This window comes from Neoarius graeffei, chromosome 3 (assembly GCF_027579695.1).
Source record: "Neoarius graeffei isolate fNeoGra1 chromosome 3, fNeoGra1.pri, whole genome shotgun sequence".
NCBI lineage: Eukaryota > Metazoa > Chordata > Actinopteri > Siluriformes > Ariidae > Neoarius > Neoarius graeffei.
The window spans coordinates 84,869,211-84,893,081 of record NC_083571.1 but is presented as its reverse complement, the minus strand read 5'-3'; the positions used below and the strand labels follow the sequence as shown (position 1 = coordinate 84,893,081).

The window sequence follows — 23,871 nt, the reverse complement described above, 5'->3', positions numbered from 1 at the left end:
AACGAAAACGATACGGATATGGTCTAATGTAAACACCACCCTAGAGCAATCGCCCGTGGCTGACACATAGAGAAAACAACCATTCACACCTACGGTCAATTTAGAGCCACCAATTAGCCTAACCTGCATGTCTTTGGGGGAAACCGGAGCACCCGGAGGAAACCCACGCAGACACGGGGAGAACATGCAAACTCCACACAGAAAGGCTGCTGGGCTCGAACCCAGAACCTTCTTGCTGTGAAGCAACAGCGCTAACCACTACACCACCGTGCCAGAGAGAGAGAGAGAGAGAGAGAGAGAGAGAGAGAGACCACATCTAGTGATTAGTAGTGATCTGTACTATCCTCATATCATTCAGTAGTGAATATTATTCTCCTAATAATACAGCTAAGGAGCCAATTTGGAGAAGCTTGTCTCTAATCTTCTGTGATAAAATGTAAAACAGTGTTCACTCTGTAAAGATATGAGGACCTGCTTCATGCTTTGAGGTCATAGTGTGTTTTTTCATTTCCTGGTCATATGACAGGCGACTGAGTGCACTGCTGCTCCTTCCTGCTTACACCTCGGCAGAAAATCAGCTCTTTCACCGTAGTGTTTCTTTGTAATCGTGCTGTAAACTGAATATTCAACCCAGAAGGACAACAAACTACAGGTAGATACTGATATCACGGCTCTGATGCTGTTTATTCACAGAGGCCTGTGTGTTACTGAGACACACAGACAGATCTGTATTACTATTAGCGGCTTGGCTTTTCATTCACGTGTTTTTTTTTTTTTTTCCATCTGTTTCGGTTTTCTCATATTTTTTCCCTCTGCTTTATTTGTTATGACATGACATTGTTTCTTTGTGGCTGTGAAAGACTGTAACAATAGCCAACCATGTCATTGTAGTGTCAGGCTGTAATACAGAGCAGCATACTCACGCACTAGCGTGCTAAATAGTACAGTATGCTACATTTGGTTCAGTGCTATTTTCATACACTATGTAGTACTCTAGTATGCTGCTTCAGGTACAGCCTGTGTTTTGACATGTAGCTAGCTAGCTAAGTAGCTAACGGCGTCATTTAGCTCGACCAGGATTTGACACAAATCAAAAATTAGTTTGTATGTAGCTCATGTTTCTTCTGAAACCTTTTTTTTTTTGTAAACCATAAACGGTGGTATTATAAAAATATAGCCAGGGTAAGATGGTTAACTCGGCTAACCCACACCGGCTACATTGTTTGTTTGTTTTAGTTCAGGGATAGCTGGTGACTAACTAGCTTTACTGTCCTGATTCACTATTATATCAAGAAGAGGTTGTGTTTTAAAAAGAAGTGATACAACTGGTGAAAGCTCTGGCAGATTTGTACACTTTTTTTTAAAAGTCCTATTAAGTTTAAAAAACAAAACGCACACACACTTCTGTGTCAAAAAGAACATGCTCGTTTGACACATTTTATACCCAAAACCATGTTTATGACTACACCTCTACAGGTGTAGTCAAGACCAGTTGAGAGCGAGTCCAAAGAGATTCAAGACCAGGACTAGTTGAGACCGAGTCCAGAAAGATTCAAGACCAGGACTAGTTGAGACCGAGTCCAGAAAGATTCAAGACCAGGACTAGTTGAGACAGAGTCCAAAGAGATTCAAGACCAGGACTAGTTGAGAGCGAGTCCAAAGAGATTCAAGACCAGGACTAGTTGAGAGCGAGTCCAAAGAGATTCAAGACCAGGACTAGTTGAGACCGAGTCCAGAAAGATTCAAGACCAGGACTAGTTGAGACCGAGTCCAGAAAGATTCAAGACCAGGACTAGTTGAGACAGAGTCCAAAGAGATTCAAGACCAGGACTAGTTGAGAGCGAGTCCAAAGAGATTCAAGACCAGGACTAGTTGAGAGCGAGTCCAAAGAGATTCAAGACCAGGACTAATTGAGAGCGAGTCCAAAGAGATTCAAGACCAGGACTAGTTGAGACCGAGTCCAGAAAGATTCAAGACCAGGACTAGTTGAGACCGAGTCCAGAAAGATTCAAGACCAGGACTAGTTGAGACAGAGTCCAAAGAGATTCAAGACCAGGACTAGTTGAGAGCGAGTCCAAAGAGATTCAAGACCAGGACTAGTTGAGAGCGAGTCCAAAGAGATTCAAGACCAGGACTAGTTGAGAGCGAGTCCAAAGAGATTCAAGACCAGGACTAGTTGAGAGCGAGTCCAAAGAGATTCAAGACCAGGACTAGTTGAGACCGAGTCCAGAAAGATTCAAGACCAGGACTAGTTGAGACAGAGTCCAGAAAGATTCAAGACCAGGACTAGTTGAGAGCGAGTCCAAAGAGATTCAAGACCAGGACTAGTTGAGACAGAGTCCAAAGAGATTCAAGACCAGGACTAGCTGAGACCGAGTCCAAAGAGATTCAAGACCAGGACTAGCTGAGACCGAGTCCAAAGAGATTCAAGACCAGGACTAGCTGAGACCGAGTCCAAAGAGATTCAAGACCAGGACTAGTTGAGACTGAGTCCAGAAAGATTCAAGACCAGGACTAGTTGAGACCAAGTCCAGAAAGATTCAAGACCAGGACTAGTTGAGAGCGAGTCCAAAGAGATTCAAGACCAGGACTAGTTGAGAGCGAGTCCAAAGAGATTCAAGACCAGGACTAGTTGAGACAGAGTCCAAAGAGATTCAAGACCAGGACTAGCTGAGAGCGAGTCCAAAGAGATTCAAGACCAGGACTAGCTGAGAGCGAGTCCAAAGAGATTCAAGACCAGGACTAGTTGAGAGCGAGTCCAAAGAGATTCAAGACCAGGACTAGTTGAGAGCGAGTCCAAAGAGATTCAAGACCAGGACTAGTTGAGAGCGAGTCCAAAGAGATTCAAGACCAGGACTAGTTGAGAGCGAGTCCAAAGAGATTCAAGACCAGGACTAGTTGAGAGCGAGTCCAAAGAGATTCAAGACCAGGACTAGTTGAGAGCGAGTCCAAAGAGATTCAAGACCAGGTCAAGATCAAGTACAAATGAGAGTCAGTACATAGACAGAAAAAAGAAAACTATCTTTGAGATCACTTGCGTCTTAAAAAGCTCTCTTGATAGATCTTTTTTTTTTTTTTGGAAGAATGAGGTACTTAAGAAAAACACGTTTTAAAAGGCAGCCGGACTCGGTCGAGACCAACTAACTAGAATATCTAGTAAGACCAATAGCCAAGTCTGAATGGAAATACCAACGAGTCCAATCCAAAAAACATCTCGACTCCAAGATCGGACTCGAGTACTACAGACCAGCTACACTGTGTTGTAAAGCTTCATCATCATTTTAACTTTTTTTTTTTGTCTTTTTCTCATCGCTGTTTTTCTGGACATCCTCTTCAGAATAAATCACATCAGTCATATCCTGGATCATAACCATGGTCTTTTGATAGTACTGGATTTCTTAAGGTCTTAGAGGGATCTAGAGGAGTCCCCATCGTCATATCTCGTTGTCTCAACTATCAACATGTCCATTTCATGTTTTATTCATTTTTCCATTGAGTCATAGTTTCTTCCCAATCTTTTATTAGTACTATTGGAAATTGATGTATATTACATGTATGCCTATGGTCGTAGTGGATTTCTTCCTGCGTCTTTCTCTTTCATTCGTACTTAAGTGCTCTTCCTGAATTCCTTCTCTCTCTCTCTCTGTCTCTCTCTCTCTCTCTCTCTCTGCTTATTTCCCTACTTTTGATTTTGCATTCCCAGTTTTTCCCTCTTCTCCTGATTTCTGGATCATTCACCCTGCACGTGGGCCAGAAGAGAGTCTATTTTCCGTCCGTTTTTTCCAACGCAACAAGCCGAAAGTAATCTCAAAGAGAAGACAGTGGATTCAATGGTACCAGACCTACATACTGAATCTGGGTTGAAGGGGTGGAAATGCATATAAAATTGGTTTTCACTGGGAAAGATTTTCTGCAAAATGATGTTTGAAAATTTACATCACCTCTACAAGCATGTCTCATTGCCCCAAGTGATATTAAATAGTGAGAAATTCATAGTCTGTATTCGACAGTTTAGTAGAAGAGACAGTGTTGCTGAATCGATGGCAGCGTCTTGGCAGCTTTTAGATGTTTTACAGAAAACAGGCCAGCGGATCTTGAGCTTGGCCATTTCCTTTTGTGTGCCAATAATGATTTGCATTGAAATGATAGTTAACATGGACTAGTAAAAGCAGACAAAGAAACTTCTACAAGTAGGAAAGAATAAATCCCACTTTCCCCAACACTCTGAGTAACGTCTGATCCCATACTGATAGTCTTTTAGATGATTCGTATCCTGTTCATATGTAGGACTTATTGTCAGTCAACATGTCAGGATTGCATTAGTACATCCCTTGTTATAGGTCCCAAATATGGGATTGAACCTGTATAATTTATGGTTCTTCCATTAGGCATGTAACAATTCACCTAATTCATAATTCGATTCGAGTCACAGTATTTATTGGGTTCATGATTTGATTTTCCCATGATATTTTTGAAAAAAAATTAAATGAAGAAAATCTTATTACAAAAAAATTGCAACATTTTATTTTGCTATTCTTTATCAACTTATTAAATATTCCTTTTCTAACATTTAAAAAAAAAAAACTTTTGTTTCATTTTCTTAATAACCAACAAGAATTATTTACAAACATTTTGTAAAGGTTGGAGTAAAATATAAAAGCGTATTACCTAAAATATTCCTTTTTATTACAAATTAAAGCCTTTTTCTTAATAAACATTTGAAGGTTGAAGTCAGGCTTAAACATAAAACAATTACCTCCATCTACTTCTCTTTTCTTTAGCTTTCAGCAGTCTAAAAAGAGAGCTCTGATTTCTTGTTAAATCTATTTGTACAGTCAATCGCACAACAGCTCTTTACCATATCCGATCTCTTTTCTGTGTGTTTTCACAGCATTAGAGCTGCGTTACTTCCGTCGAGGCCGAAGTCTCGCTCATTCCTGCTCTATTCGAATTGTCATAAATTTATATCGCGGTTTTATATATCATTAGATGCTTGTCTTCTGTGAAGGTCTGTGGTGAGATTTAAAGCATTGTGGACATACAGTGTATTGATAAGGCTCTGGCATGCTACTGTGGATCTTTACCTGCAAAAAATGTTTTAAAAAGATCTGAGCAATTATTTTAAATTTCAGGAAATGTAAGCAGTAATTTTAACGACAGGATTACTGTAAAACAAATATAAAATTAATCCTAATTATCATCTGTTTGTTTTTTTTACTCATTTCAAGCTTGAAATTGTTCTTTTAGCAGATATTTTAGCTTTCCTTCAAGCATTTATTTCTAGAAAGGTGACAATTATCTGGTAAAAATAGTTAGGATGTGTAATGAGATTAATATTTTGTTATATAATGTGTTACAATGCTAGTAGGTTTATATACTCATAGGGACAATATGAAGATGCGCTTTAGTGTGTTTATAAGTATTCTCTAATAGCTTACTGTATATTTCAACCCGTTGCCTTTATAATTGCCACCAAGCACATCTTTTGTAAATAACATGTATTTTTGGATCCTCTCATTTAAAACATTCTCCTTGGTACATCAGGCTCTATTTCTAAACCGTTATTCATCTACTCCTCTTAACATATCTGTCATCTCTGCCAGCTTTTATTCACTCTATAGGTTATGTAGGGACATGCTGCATTATGGGGGATGCACTTAGTTGTGTTTATTAAGTGCTTTTTGATGCTGTAGGTTAGAGTGGATGATTGATTTGATGATTATTTTTCTTTTGTGGTCCTGCAAGAGGGAGCCAGAGAGGGAGGAGCAGACTGACGCCAGCATGCCTCCCAAATTCAAGCGGCACCTGAACGACGATGAGGTCACTGGCTCAGTACGCAGTGAGAGGGTAAGACATGTCCCGTTACGGGGTATTGTGGGAATGTTTAATCTAAATATACCTTCCAGTGAAGCATCCCAAATATGGAATGTGCGTTTTGGAGCGTTCTGCATGCACTCGGCATTTTAGCACATCAACTTTTAACTGTTTAACATGCTGTCACTTGATTTAACTGGATGTCATATGTGTGTGTATACACTATAGGAAAAAGTATGAGGATATCTGACCATCACACCCATATGTCCTTGTTGAGTATCCCGTTCCAGATTTATTCCTTCTTTGCTGTTATAATAACCTCCACTCTTCTGGAAAGGCATTACACTAGGTTATGGAGTGTATCTCTGGGGATTTATGATCATTCAGCCATAAGATCATGAGTGAGATCAGGTACTGATATCGGGTGCGGAGGCCTGGGGTGCAGTCGGTGTTGACGTCAGGGCTCCAGCCACTCGAGTTCTACCACTCCAACCTTGTCAAACCATGTCTTCATGGAGCTCGCTTTGTTCTTGAACAGGTCTTGGTTCCAGTGAAGGGAGATTGTAAAGCAACAGTAAATAAAGACATTCAAGACAATTCAGTGCTTCAGACTTTGTGGAAACTGTTTGGGGAAGAACCATATATGGGTGGGATGGTCACATGTCCACAAACTTTTGACCATATAGTGTGAATACATGCATGATTGTATATTAATTGTATGACAAATAAGACATCTAATAGTGTTAAGGCCAATTTATGCTGACAACGCAGTCCTCGCAGATGGCGTCGCAGATGGCGTCTGCGTAGCCCCCCTCCTTCGCAGACGCTCTGCGCGCACCTCCCAAAAATTGTGACCACCGCAGAAGCCTCGTAGACAGCGTCGCAGACAAGAGGGCTCTGATTGGTCCACTCTACATCCGCTGTACACGCACTTCCTCTTCCCTACTTTCCCGGTTTGGTTTGTTTTCACTACCGCCATTTTTAAAAACACGAGCGAAGATGGAGCAGCACGAAGAGCAGTTGATCGAGGAAGTGAGGAAGTACGTACATCTATACGACTCCAGTTCTAGTCATTATAAGTAACCGGAGGATAAACACTCCACTAACCACACCCACCAACTACTCCTAGCGACTTCGCGCCCCCTTGCGTTGTGGCGGTGAATAACATCGCGCACGCCTATTACTCCCCGCTCAACGATAAATTACAACTGTCTGCGAAAAGCTATGTGCGAAAGCCTTGTCGCAAGAGCATGCAAAGGCCCTTACTCTTCAGAAGAGAGAGAAACGAATAATGAAACAATGGGGACCAAATGGGACAAATGTTAAATTGGATTAAACCTCTAACATCACTAGATGTGTAGTTTTCCATTCGATAAACAAAATGTCTGTGTATTGTTGAAGCACCTCATCACTGCATTCTCCTGCCTCCTTGTGTGGAAAGACATTATGAAGATTAATGCCTCTTGTTTATGTTCAAATTTTTTTCTGTTAGACTGTTATAAAACAACCTGACCTCTCACACACACGTGCGCACTCTTTTCCTCCCAGCAGATCACCGGTAACGATTACCAGTCCATGTCTGCATTCTGATTGTTTTTTACCCACGTGACCTCTTCTTCATCCCTTGCTCTTTGTCATGTTTTTGTCCTTGCATTACTTAACTCATTTTCTTGTATTCGTCTCCAAATTACTATTTACTCATCATTACTTCCTTATGGCATTAAATAAAACCACAGAGAGACTGATGTTTGTGTCCAACGTTGGTCTACCACTGAGCATGTCTCCTCATGAGGCGAACAACACAAAAAAGGTTTTAATGTGAAAAAGATGGTAGAAGAGACAGCACGATAATTATCAGTAGGAGGTTTAAAAAAAATGGTTGAAGAAGGAGCAAAATGAAGATGGATATATCATGGGGGTTCGTGGCTCGGGTGGATAAGGCGCCATACCATAAATCCGGGGACCCGGGTTCGATTCCGACCCGAGGTCATTTCCCAATCCCTCCCCATCTCTCTCTCCCACTCATTTCCTGTCTCTACACTGTCCTATCCAATAAAGGTGAAAAAAGCCCAAAAAAATATCTTAAAAAAAAAAGATGGCTATATCATGGACCTCAGATCTCGCAGGGCTTACATATCAGCAAAGATCACTCTCGACCTTTTACGTTGTGACCTTCGTTCAGCACTTTTTCGAGAATGTCTGTCCGTTATGGAACGTCTAGCTTGTGTGGAAAACCTTGATACGACGCTGTTCTCATCACTGTATTTGGGTCTGTCAGAGAACCAGCTTCATAGTGTTGGCTGACAGCGCTGAGCTTTAGTCCATCCAAAGAAAAGTCTTCAAGTTTTCCTCATAAATATTCCCATTCAGACATCTGTGACTTGAGAACGCCTAACTGATATTTGTCTATGTCCCTCAGGTGGTCGTTACACAATCGCTGTTGATTTTTACTCCATTCTAAAAAGAGAGGGATTCATATTTATATTACCAGTTAAGGTTTGTACCATTGGAGAAACTTCAGACCAAACACTCCAGACCTGCACGTGGAGTCTGGGTGCACGTTTGTCAGGAATGTTAAACCTCTCCCACCCTCTCAAACAGCTCTTCATTATCTGAACGATCAGTCGCCTATAATAAAACGTTGTGAAATTATAATGTGGACTGAATGTGAAGCAGATGTTCCTCAGTTCCAAAATGCAGCCAGATTCAGAATAAATAAATGTTCTGTACAAGTTTCTGTCCACTACCCAACTGCTTATACATATGCAAATCATGTTGCAGTAGACACAGCACAAAGTCATTAACATGTAAGGTTGTGTATGTATGTGTATATAATACGTGTATGTAAAATTTTATATAAAATGTATGTTATAGCAGCAAGCGAGCAGTCAGTTCTCAAAGTTGATGTATTGGAAGTAGGAAAAATGGGCAAGTGTAAGGACCTGAGCGACTTTGACAAGGGCCAAATTGGCTAAAACAGAAAGGTGTCAGCTTTAACTTTTCCAGCAGTTTGTGCTACAGTAGCTGTTCTGTGGGATTTGACCATATGGGCTAGCCTTCGTGACCCATGTGAATCAATGAGCCTTTGACACCCATGACCCTGTCACGGCTTCACCAGTTGTCTTTCCTTGGACCACTTTTGGTAGGTACTAACCAATGCGTACTGGGAACACCCCACAAGATGTGCCATTTTGGAGATGCTCAGACCCAGTCATCTAGCCATCACAATTTGGCCCTTGTCAAAGTCGCTCAGATCCTTACACTTGCCTGTTTTTCCTGCTTCCAACACACCAACTTCAAGAACTGACTCTTCTGTTGCTGCCGAATATATCCCACCCACTACCAGGTGCCATTGTAACAACATAATCAATGTAATTCACCTGTGATCATGACTGATCAGTGTATGTGGGGGGGAATATATACATACAACCCCAATTCCAAAAAATGTTGAGACACTGGGTAAAACATAAATAACAACAGAATGCAAAGATTTGCAAATCATGGAAACCCTATATTTCATTGAAAATAATACAAAGACAACATATCGAATGTTGAAACTGAGATTTTATTTGTTTTTGAAAAATATATGCTCATCTTGAATTTGATATCAGCAACACGTTTCAAAAAAGTTGGGACAGGGGCAACAAAAGACTCAGTGGGTGGGAAAAATTGTGTAACGCTAAAAAGATTAATTTGGTTAATTGGCAACAGGTCAGTAACGTGATTGGGTATAAAAATAGCATCCCGGAGAGGCGGAGTCTTTCAGAAGAAGGGAGGGGTTCACCGCTCTATGAAAGACTGCGCGGGTAAACAGTGCAGCAATTTAAGAATACCGTTCCTCAATGTAAAATTGCAACGAATTTGCGGATCGCATCATCTATGGTGCATAATATCATTAAAAGATTCAGAGAATCTGGAGAAATCTCTGTATGCAAGAGACAAGGCTGAACACTGACATTGGATGCCTGTGATCTTCAGGCCCTTGGGTGATGCTGCTTTAAAAGCAGACATGTGTCTATAGTGGAAATCACTGTATGGGCTCAGGAACACTTTGGAAAGCCATCATCTGTGAAAACAGTTCATTACTGCATCCACAAATGCAAGTTAAAAACAGATATAAACAGTATTCATAAACATCACCACCTTCTCTGGGCCCAAGCTCTTACAGTGGATTGAGAAGTGGAAAATTGTCCCGAGGCCTGACGAATCAAAAGTAGAAATTCTTTTTAGAAATCATGGACACCACATTCTCCAGGCTAAAGAGTAGAGGGATCATCCGGCTTGTTATCAGCGCATAGTTAAAAAGCCAGCATCTATGATGGTATGAGGGTGCATTAGTGCACATGACATGAGTAGCTTGTACATCTGGGAAGGCATCATTAATGCTGAATGATATATACACGTTTCAGAGTAATATGCTGCCATCCAGACAAAATCTTTTTCAGGGAAGACCTTCCTTCTTTCAACAAGATGATGCCAAACCACTTTCTGCACATATTAAAACTGCATAGCTCCACAGTAAAAGAGTCCGGGTGCTAAACTGGCCTGCCTGCAGTCCAGACCTGTCTCACATTTAAAACATTTGGCGCATTATGATGCGCAAAATACGACAAAGGAGACCCTGAACTGTTGAGCAACTGAAACTGTATATTAGGCAAGAATGGGACATTTCTCTTTCAAAACTACAGCAGTTGGTCTCCTCAGTTCCCAAAAGTTTACAGAGTGTTGTTAAAAGTAGAGGTGATGCAGCACAGTGGTCAACATGCCCCTGTTCCAACTTTTTTTAAATGTATTGCTGACATCAAATTCAAAATGAGCATGTATTTTTAAAAAATTATAATAATTAATTAAAAAAAATCTGTTTCAACGTTTGATATGTTGTCTCTGTGCTATTTTCAATGAAATTCAATAGGGTTTCCATCATTTGCAAATTATCGCATTCTGATATTATTTACAGTTTATGCAGCGTCCGAACTTTTTTGGAATTGGGGTTGTATATTACATAACATACACACGTTAAAAAAAATGGCACAATTGGAAATAACTTGCACTGATCTGACCTTCTCTTTCAAAAGAGGAACTTGCTGGAAGAAGACTCTGATGAGGAGGAAGACTTCTTTTTGTGAGTAACGCACACATTTGTTATCCTTTTGAGGACCTTCCACTGACATATAATTATTAATGCAGTTAATTAATGTTATGCCTGCACCTAACCCTAACCTAAAAAGGAAACTTTTTTTGGTTCTTTTTGTTTGTTTAAAAAAAAAAAAAGCAGCCACCACCACCGCTTTCCTTGTGGGGGCCATCCAAATGTCCCCCAAGGTCAAAATGATCAGATTTTACTACCCTTGTAGGGACATTTGATCTTCAGTAATATATACAGTATATCAAAACACATGCACACAGTGTTTGTCAGAATATTTCTGCTTAAATGGAGTGGCATTTAACATTTTATTACATGTTGAAATTATTTAAAATAAAACCCTGGTCTCTTTATTTTTTTTGTGTGTGGGCTTACAGAAGAGGACCAACTGGACCCAGGTTTGGCCCGCAGAATGACAAAATCAGACAGTAAGTTTTTTACCAGAGGTATCGGGTTGTTTTCAGTACGATTATTAGTTTCACTGCACATGTATTGTTAAATGGAGTGAATACTAACACATGAATTTCCTAGCGATTGACACAGAGAGGGAGAAGGAGGAAGCATTATTAGTTCAATAGAAATGTACTTTGTCCTGCACGTGGTTTGAAATTTGGTCCTTGTGACCTTACATAACTTCTCATAAATAGATTTCTGAAAACACACTTTTCCAGTGATGGAGACATTTTTCACAGACCAACTCAGCCTGCATTCACAATAATGGTTAGAAGAACAGGGAGGTTTTATTATTATTTGGGCTACCAGGACTGAACAAAATAATTGCATTTGAAAATGTATAATTCAAAGCATTAGACTGAATGAATAAATACAAACCCCTTTTGGTTTTTGCTCTTCACCAAGATGTTGAAGTTGGGAATGTGGTATTGGTATGCACTTTTGTTTTGAGTTTGGAACATGCCGTAAAATTCCACTAATCCTCGGGCCTCTGGTGTGGTTCAGCCCACACATTAATGCCACAAATTATTTATGTAAGCCAATATGCGGTTTCCACAGTTGGCCGCCACCCTTGGCCTGACCAGTGTTTTGGTGTCCCAGACCAACGAAGCGAGCAGTACAACTGTGGGTGGTATGAGATGCACGTTTGCAGCAGGTGGTAGGCTCGGTGGACTGAGACTCCTACACAATTGGCTTTGATGGCTGTTCATTCCAGTAACCACATGTCAGTGACTACAGGAACTGTTGTTTACTTTTCTCATTTTAAATCGAGGTTGGTGCAGCTATAGACTAGTACAGGCCAAAATAGCCTGCCCTATGCACCACTATTGTGTATCACCTGTAAGGGAGCACATCCTCTCCTGATTTCAGTGCAGGCTTCCCATTCAGGTGTAGTAACACTTCTTGTATCCTATGAAGGCTCATGAGAAGTATAAGAACTTTTGCTCAAATTTGTTGCACCTTCTTGAACAATCTTTTAACAACTACTGCACTGCTGTCTTTCGCTTTTGTGCATCAGGGTGCAGTCTCAGGTTGATGAGGTGATTGATGTGATGCAGGAGAACATCTCGAAGGTGATTGAACGTGGAGAGCGTCTAGAAGACCTGCAGGATAAATCTGGTGAGACATACAAATTGTCACCAAAGAGAATGTGATCGATTACGAGGGTTGGGGTGGATAAATCAATTGCCCAGGTGCCTGGAGCAAGACGAATTTATGTCCGGGCAGATAAACAGGCTCAGTAGTCTAGTGGTCGTAAGTGGGTCCCCTCTATGACTTTCACAAATTTTTTTTTTTTTATTTGATATGTGTATTGAAGTCAAATGCACTGTAAAGTAGTGTGACACCCCCCCCCCCCCCTCCCCTCCAGAATCATCAGAAGGCAGGACTGTGCAAACAGTGATAACTGAGCAAAATAAAGTGCAGTGTAAAAGCACAAAGCTCTCCTAGCTAGCAAAACACAGTCATGTTCTTTTTGTCTGTATTAATGCGCTTAACTACCTAACTAGCTCACCATTGTTCATTACATTATATTCGCTTCTGGCCAACCAAAACATAGTATTTATGATGTGTCCACCCTTGGCTTGTCTTAACCAGGCACTGCCAGGCTAATGATGGTGGTTCATATTTATTGGAACAGTTCCTTATTTCGGGGGCGGCACGGTGGTGTAGTGGTTAGCGCTGTCGCCTCACAGCAAGAAGGTCTGGGTTCGAGCCCTGTGGCCGACGAGGGCCTTTCTGTGCGGCGTTTGCATGTTCTCCCCGTGTCCGCGTGGGTTTCCTCCGGGTGCTCCGGTTTCCCCCACAGTCCAAAGACATGCAGGTTAGGTTAACTGGTGACACTAAATTGACCGTGAGTGTGAATGGTTGTCCGTGTCTATGTGTCAGCCCTGTGATGACCTGGCGACTTGTCCAGGGTGTACCCCGCCTTTCGCCCGTAGTCAGCTGGGATAGGCTCCAGCTTGCCTGCGACCCTGTAGAACAGGATAAAGTGGCTAGAGATAATGAGATGAGATGAGTTCCTTATTTCTTCTTTTGGTGTTTAGGATTGTACCAGTGTGAATAGGGAAGGGTTTTGGACAACTTCTCTACAGTGCCACACAATGAATTTGAAACAAACACCCAAGACTTGATTTTCAGAAGGTTAATACACAGTTTAGGTCACACTGGACCTTGAATCTATCCGGGCTTGGGACCAGCACTAAGTATGCACTGTCTTGTATAGTGCACAGTGGCTGGGTATTTTACCTAATCTGCATGTCTTTGGACTGTGGGGGAAACCAGAGCATCCGGAGGAAACCCATACAGACGCGGGGAGAACATGCAGACTCCATACAGAAAGGCCCCTGTCAGCCATGAGGTTCAAACCCGGAATCTTCTTGCTGTAAGGCGACAGTGCTAACCACTACACCACCGTGCCACAATTTATTCACCGTTTTCCTCCTAAGACGCATTTTGTAAATTTTTCAGACACAGCTGGCGTCGGTTAGTATTTTAAGTGATTTGAATCTACTCTTAAATGTGTATCTAGGGAAGAGTTTCTCAATATAGTCCACAGGGGCTCCCTTCCAGCTTCCAACATGCTTGGACCAAACAACACTGAATAGCAGTATAATTATTCTGGGAAAGGGCAAACATTTGTGGCTTAGGAAACACTGATCTAGGTTATATGAGACAGCCATGTGTCACTCCTGGTGCAAACTGATTACATATCCTGCTTCAGTACCCTTGGTTTGCATTTCAATAGATGTTTGCGGTATACCGCTCAAAGGAGTTGTTGTTTCTGTGGAACACAGAGCCAAAGCATTCGGAAAGGATTGAGTATCTCAGGAGCTCTTGATGTAAATAACTTGGAGCAAACCTGCCATCCTTGATGCATTTTGCATAAGAGATCTGCATTTTAAGATCAGAGTGTGCCGGCAAGTTATCTTTTAAAAATGGACCAAAAGCGTTTTCTTTTTTTCCCCCCCAATAAAAAAAGAGCAGATGAGCCAACTAACATGAATCAAAAATGATTCACAGTTGCTTTTGCATCTCAGCTCTTACCCCTAATGTCATGTAATTGTTTGGCCAATGTTCTCGTCTCAATTTTGGGACTTCATTTTGTCAAAGTAAATGAATGTTTTGAGTTCATTAATCTGAAATAAAGTGTATTAATGTACCTTTTGATTAGCTAAAATTTAGACAAGTATTGGTTAAGTCTGTTTATTTGGGATGCCGCTGGAAATAGTGGGGGGAGAAAGGCAATTTTAGGCCAAAAGAGAGGGGGGGAAAAGCTGAAAATTTGACCAAAAAAATTAAATGGTCCTCCAGTGAAGTGCCATATGTATCACTTTACAATTATCATTACCAAAATAATTATTTGTTAAGTGATTTAAAAGTGCTGTTTGCTCTCTTACACCATACAGCACACACTCTTGTCCTGCTATACATAAATAGCTGTGACGGGTGAAGCGATCTCATATGATCATTGCATCACATTCAGAACAGATATCACTATGAAATATTGGCTTAAAGGAACACAGAACAGTCCATACAGCAACCAGAGGGATATAGGTATATAATCTACCTAACAGATGGGTAAAGACCATATGCTTTTCTCATCAAACAATAAGAAGCAGTGTACATACAAAAAGTCATGATGAGCCTATTACCTTCCTGCAGTTCAGACTTCTGTAGTTTGGACAAGAAGTAAAATATGTAAGCATTAGAAAGTCACAGATCATAATCGAAATTCATTCCTTGGACAAATTGGTAAGATTATACTTTCTACAAAGTGGCTTAGGCATCCATCCATCATCCATAACTGCTTATATAGGATAAGCAGTTATGGATGAGGGATGGATGCCTAAGCCGCTTTATCCTGTTCTACAGGGTCGCAGGCAAGCTGGAGCCTACCCCAGCTGACTATGGGCGAAAGGCGGGGTACACCCTGGACAAGTCGCCAGGTCATTGCAGGGCTGACACATAGACACAGACAACCATTCACACTCACATTCACACCTACGGTCAATTTAGAACCACTAAATAGCCTAACCTGCATGTCTTTGGACTGTGAGGGAAACCGGAGCACCTGGAGGAAACCCACGCAGACAACATGCAAACTCCACACAGAAAGGCAGCCGTCGGCCGCTGGGCTCGAACCCAGAATCTTCTTGCTGTGAGACGACAGTGTTAACCACTGTGCCGCTCTGGCTTAGGCGTTCATTTACACTTGAATCATATCAAGTCATTGTTCCAGCTCGTATGTTCATTGTCCAGTAATATTCTTCTGTATCCTACACCTTTACATGATTACTGCAGTGGTATGATTCACGAAGCTATTTTTCAAGTCAAATGCTACCAAACTGTCATAATAATATTATGTTGTTTATATGCAAATAACAATATGGCTTGTAACTCACTCACTCATTGGCACAGTTCATCATGTGCCAAGGTGTGTTGTTACTCACATACATTTATATATGTTGTTTAAAGAACATAAACTGGCATCAACCCACATCTTGTGTAATGCCAGGCCAAAAAGAATGACTTAATATACAACCCCGATTCCAAAAAAGTTGGGACAAAGTACAAATTGTAAATAAAAACGGAATGCAATGATGTGGAAGTTTCAAAATTCCATATTTTATTCAGAATAGAACATAGATGACATATCAAATGTTTAAACTGAGAAAATGTATCATTTAAAGAGAAAAATTAGGTGATTTTTAAATTTCATGATGGCAACACATCTCAAAGTTGGGACAAGGCCATGTTTACCACTGTGAGACATCCCCTTTTCTCTTTACAACAGTCTGTAAACGTCTGGGGACTGAGGAGACAAGTTGCTCAAGTTTAGGGATAGGAATGTTAATCCATTCTTGTCTAATGTAGAATTCTAGTTGCTCAACTGTCTTAGGTCTTTTTTGTTGTATCTTCCGTTTTATGATGCGCCAAATGTTTTCTATGGGTGAAAGATCTGGACTGCAGGCTGGCCAGTTCAGTACCCGGACCCTTCTTCTACGCAGCCATGATGCTGTAATTGATGCAGTATGTGGTTTGGCATTGTCATGTTGGAAAATGCAAGGTCTTCCCTGAAAGAGACATCGTCTGGATGGGAGCATATGTTGCTCTAGAACCTGGATATACCTTTCAGCATTGATGGTGTCTTTCCAGATGTGTAAGCTGCCCATGCCACATGCACTAATGCAACCCCATACAATTAGAGATGCAGGCTTCTGAACTGAGCGCTGATAACAACTTGGGTCGTCCTTCTCCTCTTTAGTCCGAATGACACGGCGTCCCTGATTTCCATAAAGAACTTCAAATTTTGATTCGTCTGACCGCAGAACAGTTTTCTACTTTGCCACAGTCCATTTTAAATGAGCCTTGGCCCAGAGAAGACGTCTGCGCTTCTGGATCATGTTTAGATACGGCTTCTTCTTTGAACTATAGAGTTTTAGCTGGCAACGGTGGATGGCACGGTGAATTGTGCTCACAGATAATGTTCTCTGGAAATATTCCTGAGCCCATTTTGTGATTTCCAATACAGAAGCATGCCTGTATGTGATGCAGTGCCATCTAAGGGCCTGAAGATCACGGGCACCCAGTATGGTTTTCCGGCCTTGACCCTTACGCACAGAGATTCTTCCAGATTCTCTGAATCTTTTGATGATATTATGCACTGTAGATGATATGTTCAAACTCTTTGCAATTTTACACTGTCGAACTCCTTTCTGATATTGCTCCACTATTTGTCGGCGCAGAATTAGGGGGATTGGTGATCCTCTTCCCATCTTTACTTCTGAGAGCCGCTGCCACTCCAAGATGCTCTTTTTATACCCAGTCATGTTAATGACCTATTGCCAATTGACCTAATGAGTTGCAGTTTGGTCCTCCAGCTGTTCCTTTTTTGTACCTTTAACTTTTCCAGCCTCTTATTGCCCCTGTCCCAACTTTTTTGAGATGTGTTGCTGTCATGAAATTTCAAATGAGCCAATATTTGGCATAAAATGTCTCACTTTCGATATTTGACATGTTGTCTATGTTCTATTGTGGGTACAATATCAGTTTTTGAGATTTGTAAATTATTGCATTCCGTTTTTATTTACAATTTGTACTTTGTCCCAACTTTTTTGGAATCAGGGTTGTAATTCCCGCTTTTTTTTTTTTTTTGCGATAACTTGCTGCGTTCATTAACCAAATGCTTATCGCAAGTCTTTATTATTTTTTTTTTTACATCATACACTCACTGGCCACTTTAGTAGGAACTTGTTCTTGATTCTAAGATTCCTGTTCTTGACTGCAGGAGTGGAACCCAATGTGGTCTTCTGCTGTTGCATGCTGAGATGCTTTTCTGCTCACCATGGTTGTAAAGAGTTGCTATGGGTTGCTTTATCCTTCCTAGCAGCTCAAACCAATCTGGCCATTTTCCTCCGAACTGTCTTATCAACAAGACATTTGTTTCCACCCACAGAACTGTCGCTCACTCAATGTTTTTTGTCTTTCACACCATTCATACCAAACTCCTAGAGACTGTTGTGTGTGAAAACCTCAGGAGATCAGCGGTTTCTGAAATACTCAAACCAGTTCATCTGGCACCAACACCTATGCTACAGCGAAAGTTACAGAAATCACAATATTTCCCATTCTGATGTTTTGAAGTGAACATTAACTAAAGCTCTTGATTTGTATCTGTGATTTTATGCGTTGTGCTGCCAAGGGATTGGCTGATTAGAGAACTGCATCAAACAGCAGGTGGATGGGTGTACCTAATAATGTGGCCACAATGTGGTGAGCATATACTCAGATGAGTCAGTCATCTATAAACAAACGTTAATGCTTCCTTTTTCTGAACACCTTCAATGTTTGAACAGGTCTAAGCTTCAATTGTGTATAAATATTTAGTTCTGTCTTTCAACCAGTCACAGACTGAGCAAGAATGCTGCTTTGCCTCAGCAGTGCTGTGTGGACTTGTTCAGATAATCGTACTTGGCCTTCGGTGAAGGAAAAGTTGCCTGTCTGCTGCTTGTTTTGATCTTGTTGTTTATACCTGTACCTGTTAGCCGTCACAGCAGGCACAGTGAATATCAGCAGACATCCCCTGGTGGCAGACTGCTTGGCTTTGCGTCCGTCTTTGGAATTCTCATTTTCTACCGTCATTAAAAAGAGAACGTCAAATGGAATAATGAGTGTGAACTTCAAGAGATGATGTCGGACCATTACTGAGCATGAGAGTGGAGCGAAACATGGCCTGACAACGTGTCTTTAAATTTACTATCATTATTGGGATGCTTGTAAACAGGAATCATTGAGAATTCCAGACAAAAAGACGAAGCCAAGCCTTCTCTGCCCAGTGAATTTGAACAAGCATTCCCTGGAGACAGTCTGGGCCAGTAATCGTGATCTCAGTAGGGCTGTTACATAAGTTAGGGGGGTGTGTGTGTTTGAAAAAGAGAGTCAAGTCTCTCTTAATTCTTTCCACATCAGTCTAGCCTGATGTTCTACAGCTCATCCAGGTGTAGTGGGATGGGCAGGACGGTCATCACTTGCACCAGGTTTTTTTTGGCAGGTTCAACTTGTTCGGAGTCCTGATTTTATTAATAAATACTTAAAAGGGGTGTGTTGCATAACCATGTCCTGTAATTCAGTGGACACATGTCTGAAGAGTTCTTCAGTGGTCTTTTCTTGGTCATGTGACTTCCAGAGAGCCTGTCGGACAATGCATCTGCGTTCAGCAGCCGGGCCAAACAGCTACACCGGAGGATGTGGTGGAGGGACATAAAGGTGTGTCGTCTAATTCCTGGCAGGTTTTTTTTTTTTTAAATAAAGGAAAAAAACCTGGATGTGTTGGAAAAACTCGCACATTCTCAAGTAGAAGTAATAATGAACTTGATAAAATGCTCTGTTTAAAAGTAAAGGCACAGTTATTTATGATAGTTCCAATAAAACTAAATTAAGCACATGATAAATGATAACTAATTTTAATGTATTTAACCTGTATACCTTATAGTTAATGATTGAGAATATGGTAAAGCAGGCATCTGTTTAAAGCCCGAGCCTGTTTTTTTGAAATAAATACCTTTTTATATTTACTAGATTTCTTTGGAAATTCACTTTGCTTTTTATTTTTCTTTTGAATTTAAACGGAACAGCACTAATCTTTTTTTTTTTCCCCCTCCTTTGTCTCCTTAGATGAAGATGATCGTGGCATTAGTGATAGTCGTATTGCTGCTTATTATAATTAGTATGTATACAGTCTCACAGATAAATATACTACTGCTAAAGAAACCACGAACTTATCTTTATTTTCTGTCTCTCTCCTTTTCCTGTCTAGTCCCTGTGATACTGCGGTATCACTAGTTTCCTGCACGGAGGTTGGAGGCTTCATCTGCTCTCCCTCCATCCTCCTCCTCCTCCATCGCCATTCCTGTACAGAAGTATTGGGTGCTGCGAGACCCACTGAATGGTCTCCCTGAAGCTTCAGTAGGATCATCTACAACACTGAGGCAGTGAAGAGTGTGTGCGCACGTGTCTGTGTGGGCTTATGCTCTTTTGAATAGGTCAACACACCATTCCAAGTGGTCCACCCTACATCCACACCCTACTCATGCAGTAAATGTATATACATGGTAGTGTTTCTAAGTCTAGAACCAGTCTTAGTCTTAAGGTTTATATCCAATTTTATTATTATATTGTTACAAAGACCTCAACCATTCCACCCATGCTTACCAGCACACAAACGCACACACTCATATGTGTTTGTCATTTTCCCCTCGCATTAGTGGAATTAGGTCACCATGCATTCGATGAAGCCTTCACTCTGTACTGTTAATATGATCTCGTAAAAGTTTTAAACAAATTATTAGAGTTAATCCAAGATCCACTGGTGGAGAAAGAGACACTTTTAAACATCGGTTTCTGTAGTCATTTTCTCTCCAAGGAAATACTTTTCACTTATTTGGCAGGTGTTTAAAAAAAAAAAAAAAAGAGTTAAACGATCGTGGCTAATTGTGGCGAGTTGTTCTAGTGTTTTGGCTTTCACAGAGCACTTCTTGTATTGATTGGCTAGCTCGTTTTTTTTAATAATTTGGCAAGTTCTACTTTGACGGGCTTACTGCTTTTATAAGCTTCATTAAGATGTAAGGTCATGCAAACCTGAATACTCCTGATCCATTTACAGCAGTGAGGTGCTGAAATGAGCTGAAATTCTAATCTGTAGCGTAATAAATGTAAATTTTTAAAAGTGTGTGTGTGTATATATACCATTCAAATGTAAAGCTGGCAAAAAATTATGATTCAGCTGGCTTGCACTGAATATATCCAATAAACTAGGACCAGAATTAACTGCAGTATTTTTTTTGGACAGGACATACGGAAACGATATGCTTGTTACCAGTGCATAGGAGTTTAAAAGCCTACACTGTTGCTTGCTTTAAAAGGGAGGAATGAGCACAGTGTTTGGATTTAGTAATGCTGAAAGATGGTTCGATGAGTAATCAGATTTGTAAAGCCTGTAGGTGAATTGCTATTGATTTGTTTCGCTGTTTAATGGGAGGCAACATGGAAAATTTACATCTGTAAATTTGTATCAACTTGTATTGCTTTAATGATGTACTATTCTTTTGTATTTAATTTATCTGTAAATATCCATTCCTTGAACAAGGGAATTGCATAACTAGACTGTGAACTACCTTTGCGTTTTGAAATAAATTGGTTTTAAAGCGAGTCTGGCTGGATAAGTTTCAGAAGCAGAAGAGTGAGATGAAAACGTTTCCCACCCTAAACTAAAACTACCCACATTGATGTCTCGCTTCCTTCTCATCATCGCTTTGCTCTCTTCTCTCTACTGTAAATTTCATTATTCAGGTTTTTACTAGATTCTGTGCTGCTCAATACGGTCCCTTGTCACTACTAAAACAGCTTTGATTTTAAAAACTCGTCATTCCAGCTTTTATTTCCTGCCTTTACCTTTTTCCCCTGCTTTAATGCTGCTTCCCTCAATTTTTTTTCCATCTTCCAATTTATATCCCATTCCCTCTGTTCTCATTGCCAGTGTGTGGTTGGTTTCTGCAGGTCCAGAGTAGGCAGCAGCACCAAGCCATGGCAACGAACACAAAGACACATTAAATACTGCAGCAATAGCCAGCCTATTTTTAGGGAGATGCAATAGATGGAACAGTATTCAGTTTCTTTCTCACTGTCTCTTTATATCCCACTTTATTTTTCCATCTCGTGTAATCTCCTCAGCTTTATGCATGTAAAGCTTGTATCGATATGGTGTATCAAGACCTGCTGAAAACTGAGCTAAGAAGTACAGACATGAGCCTGATCACTGTGCTTCTGGTTTGAATCTTACGTAAGTCTCCATACAACCAAATCCCCCTGCATGTCACTTTGAGGTTGAAAATTAGGTTACTAGTGTTTTTTCATCATGATAACGATGAAAATTTCATAGTATGTTTCATATTTTCAGGGAAGCCATGTTCTAAAGGTTAGAGAAGCAGCTTTGGGACCAAAAGGTTGCCGGTTTGATTCCCTGAACCAACAGGAATGGCTGAAGTGCCCTTGAGCAAGGCACGGAACCCCCAACTGTTCCTTGGGCCGCCCACTGTTGTGGGTATGTCAGGGTCTTGTTGTACGTCGCTCTGGATAAGAGCGTCTGCTAAATGCCTGTAATGTATTTAATATATGAAATGTATAATGTATACAACTTGACAAATATAGTTATATTACATTAGTTACAGTCAGAAGTTTACATACCGTAAGTGGCCATGAATATCAGGGCAATATCATGGCACTATTTCTTTGAATTGTTCTTTTTCTGTGGCAGAATGATTGTATACCATACATCTTTAAAAGAAATAAAAATAATTTGGTGCACAAGTTTGAATTTATTTTGGGTTTTCGGAAATCAACACAGAGTCAACAAAGTTACATACAGCATACCTAAGATTTAGTTAAACGTCCCTTAACAAGTCTCACCTTGACCAGACGCTTTTGGTAGCCATCAGTAAGCTTCTGGCAGAATTCTAGTTGGATATTTGACCACTCTTCTTGACAGAAATGGTAGAGTTCAATTAAACTTGTATGTTTCCTGGCACGGACCTGACTTCTAAGCACAGTCCGCATATTTTCGATTGGGTTGAGGCCAGGACTTGTTTTGAACTTGTCTGTTGTTAGTCTGCTTTATCCATTCCACAACCAGCTTTGATGTGTTGTCATTCTGTCATTGACTTTGTGCTATGCACCAGTTCCATTGACAGCAAAACAGCCCTAGAGCATGATGCTACCCCCACCACGCTTAACAACTGGTACAGTGGTACTCTCCTCTGGTCATTGTGGACAAGCACCTCAATCTTCGTCTCAAACTTCCTCCAGAAGACTCTGTCCATGTGGTTAGCTGCAAACTTTAGCTGAGCTTGAGGGTACCAATTTTGGAGCAGGGGCTTCGTTCTTGGATACCAGTCTCATGCCATGGCGATGTGAAACTTGCTTGACTGTAGACACTGATCCAGCAGCTTCCAGTTCATGGCAAGCCTGTGCCTTGGTGGTTCCTGGGTTGTTCCTGACCATCCAAACTAATTTCCACTCATCTGAGGGAGACTTTGGGGGTCTTCTTCCAAGAAAGTGGCTTGGCAAAGTGTCTACACCTCCCAATAACTTGTATTTACACATGTACTTGAGATACATGTCGATTCTGAGACACCAGTAAGATGCTGACCTCTTCTGCTCCTCTGACCTGCCTGATCTATGCTGATGCCCTGTGTCTGGCTGGAGTCTCATCACATTGCTCCTGTGGAGGACGGCCCCATATGGACAGTTGAAAGTTGCACTTGGAAGACGGCTCTGGACATTTATAGTAATACATTTATGAATGAGGACTACAGTTGACTTGCTAACTTTAGGACTGTGGTTGTCAAACAGTTTTGCACTCAAGTTTCCATCAATGAACAGTTTATAACTTCAACAAAAGAGACTTCATGTTAAAACTATTATGATTTTCCTGTTTTCGCAGTTATACTTTGCGACTCTATAGGACAGTTATAGAAGTGGGTTATTTATAATCACACTATCTGTTATCACCCAAATGAGGATGAGTTCCCTTTTGAGTCTGGTTCCTCTCACGGTTTCTTCCTCATGTCGCCTGAGGGAGTTTTTCCTTGCCACTGTCGCTACGGGTTTGCTCATTGTTCAAGTTCAAAATGTTTGTCATATGCACAGTAAGGACATGTCCTCTTGCACAATGAAGTTCTTAGTTTGCTGTCCACCATGAATGCCACTTACAAATAAATAAATAGGTGGAAGTTGGACAGAGGCAACATTTTTCTAATTTTGGTTCTGTACATTACCACAATGAATTGTGAACAAAACAATTCAGATGCAGTTGGAGTTCAGACTTTCAGCTTTAATTCAGTGGGTTGAACAAAATGATTGCATAAAAATGTGAGGAACTGAAGCATTTTTTAAACACAATCCCT

General features: G+C 40.8%; 1 protein-coding gene across 2 annotated transcripts; it reads left to right on the top strand.

Annotated features, from left to right (window-relative positions):
* Positions 1-500: 500 nt before the first annotated feature.
* On the top strand, positions 501-22,260 carry vamp4 (vesicle-associated membrane protein 4). Of its 2 annotated transcripts, XM_060917555.1 has the most exons (9): positions 501-652; positions 3,704-3,833; positions 5,746-5,847; positions 10,890-10,936; positions 11,335-11,385; positions 12,429-12,529; positions 19,098-19,177; positions 19,586-19,637; positions 19,728-22,260. In XM_060917555.1, the coding sequence occupies exons 2-9, from the start codon at positions 3,831-3,833 to the stop codon at positions 19,751-19,753; spliced, it is 462 nt and encodes a 153-aa protein (XP_060773538.1). In that variant the 5' UTR covers positions 501-652; positions 3,704-3,830; the 3' UTR covers positions 19,754-22,260. The 2 variants fall into 2 exon arrangements, with proteins under 2 accessions (XP_060773538.1, XP_060773539.1); XM_060917556.1 differs by lacking the exon at positions 3,704-3,833 and having other exon boundaries at positions 502-652; positions 19,728-22,259.
* Positions 22,261-23,871: the final 1,611 nt, after the last annotated feature.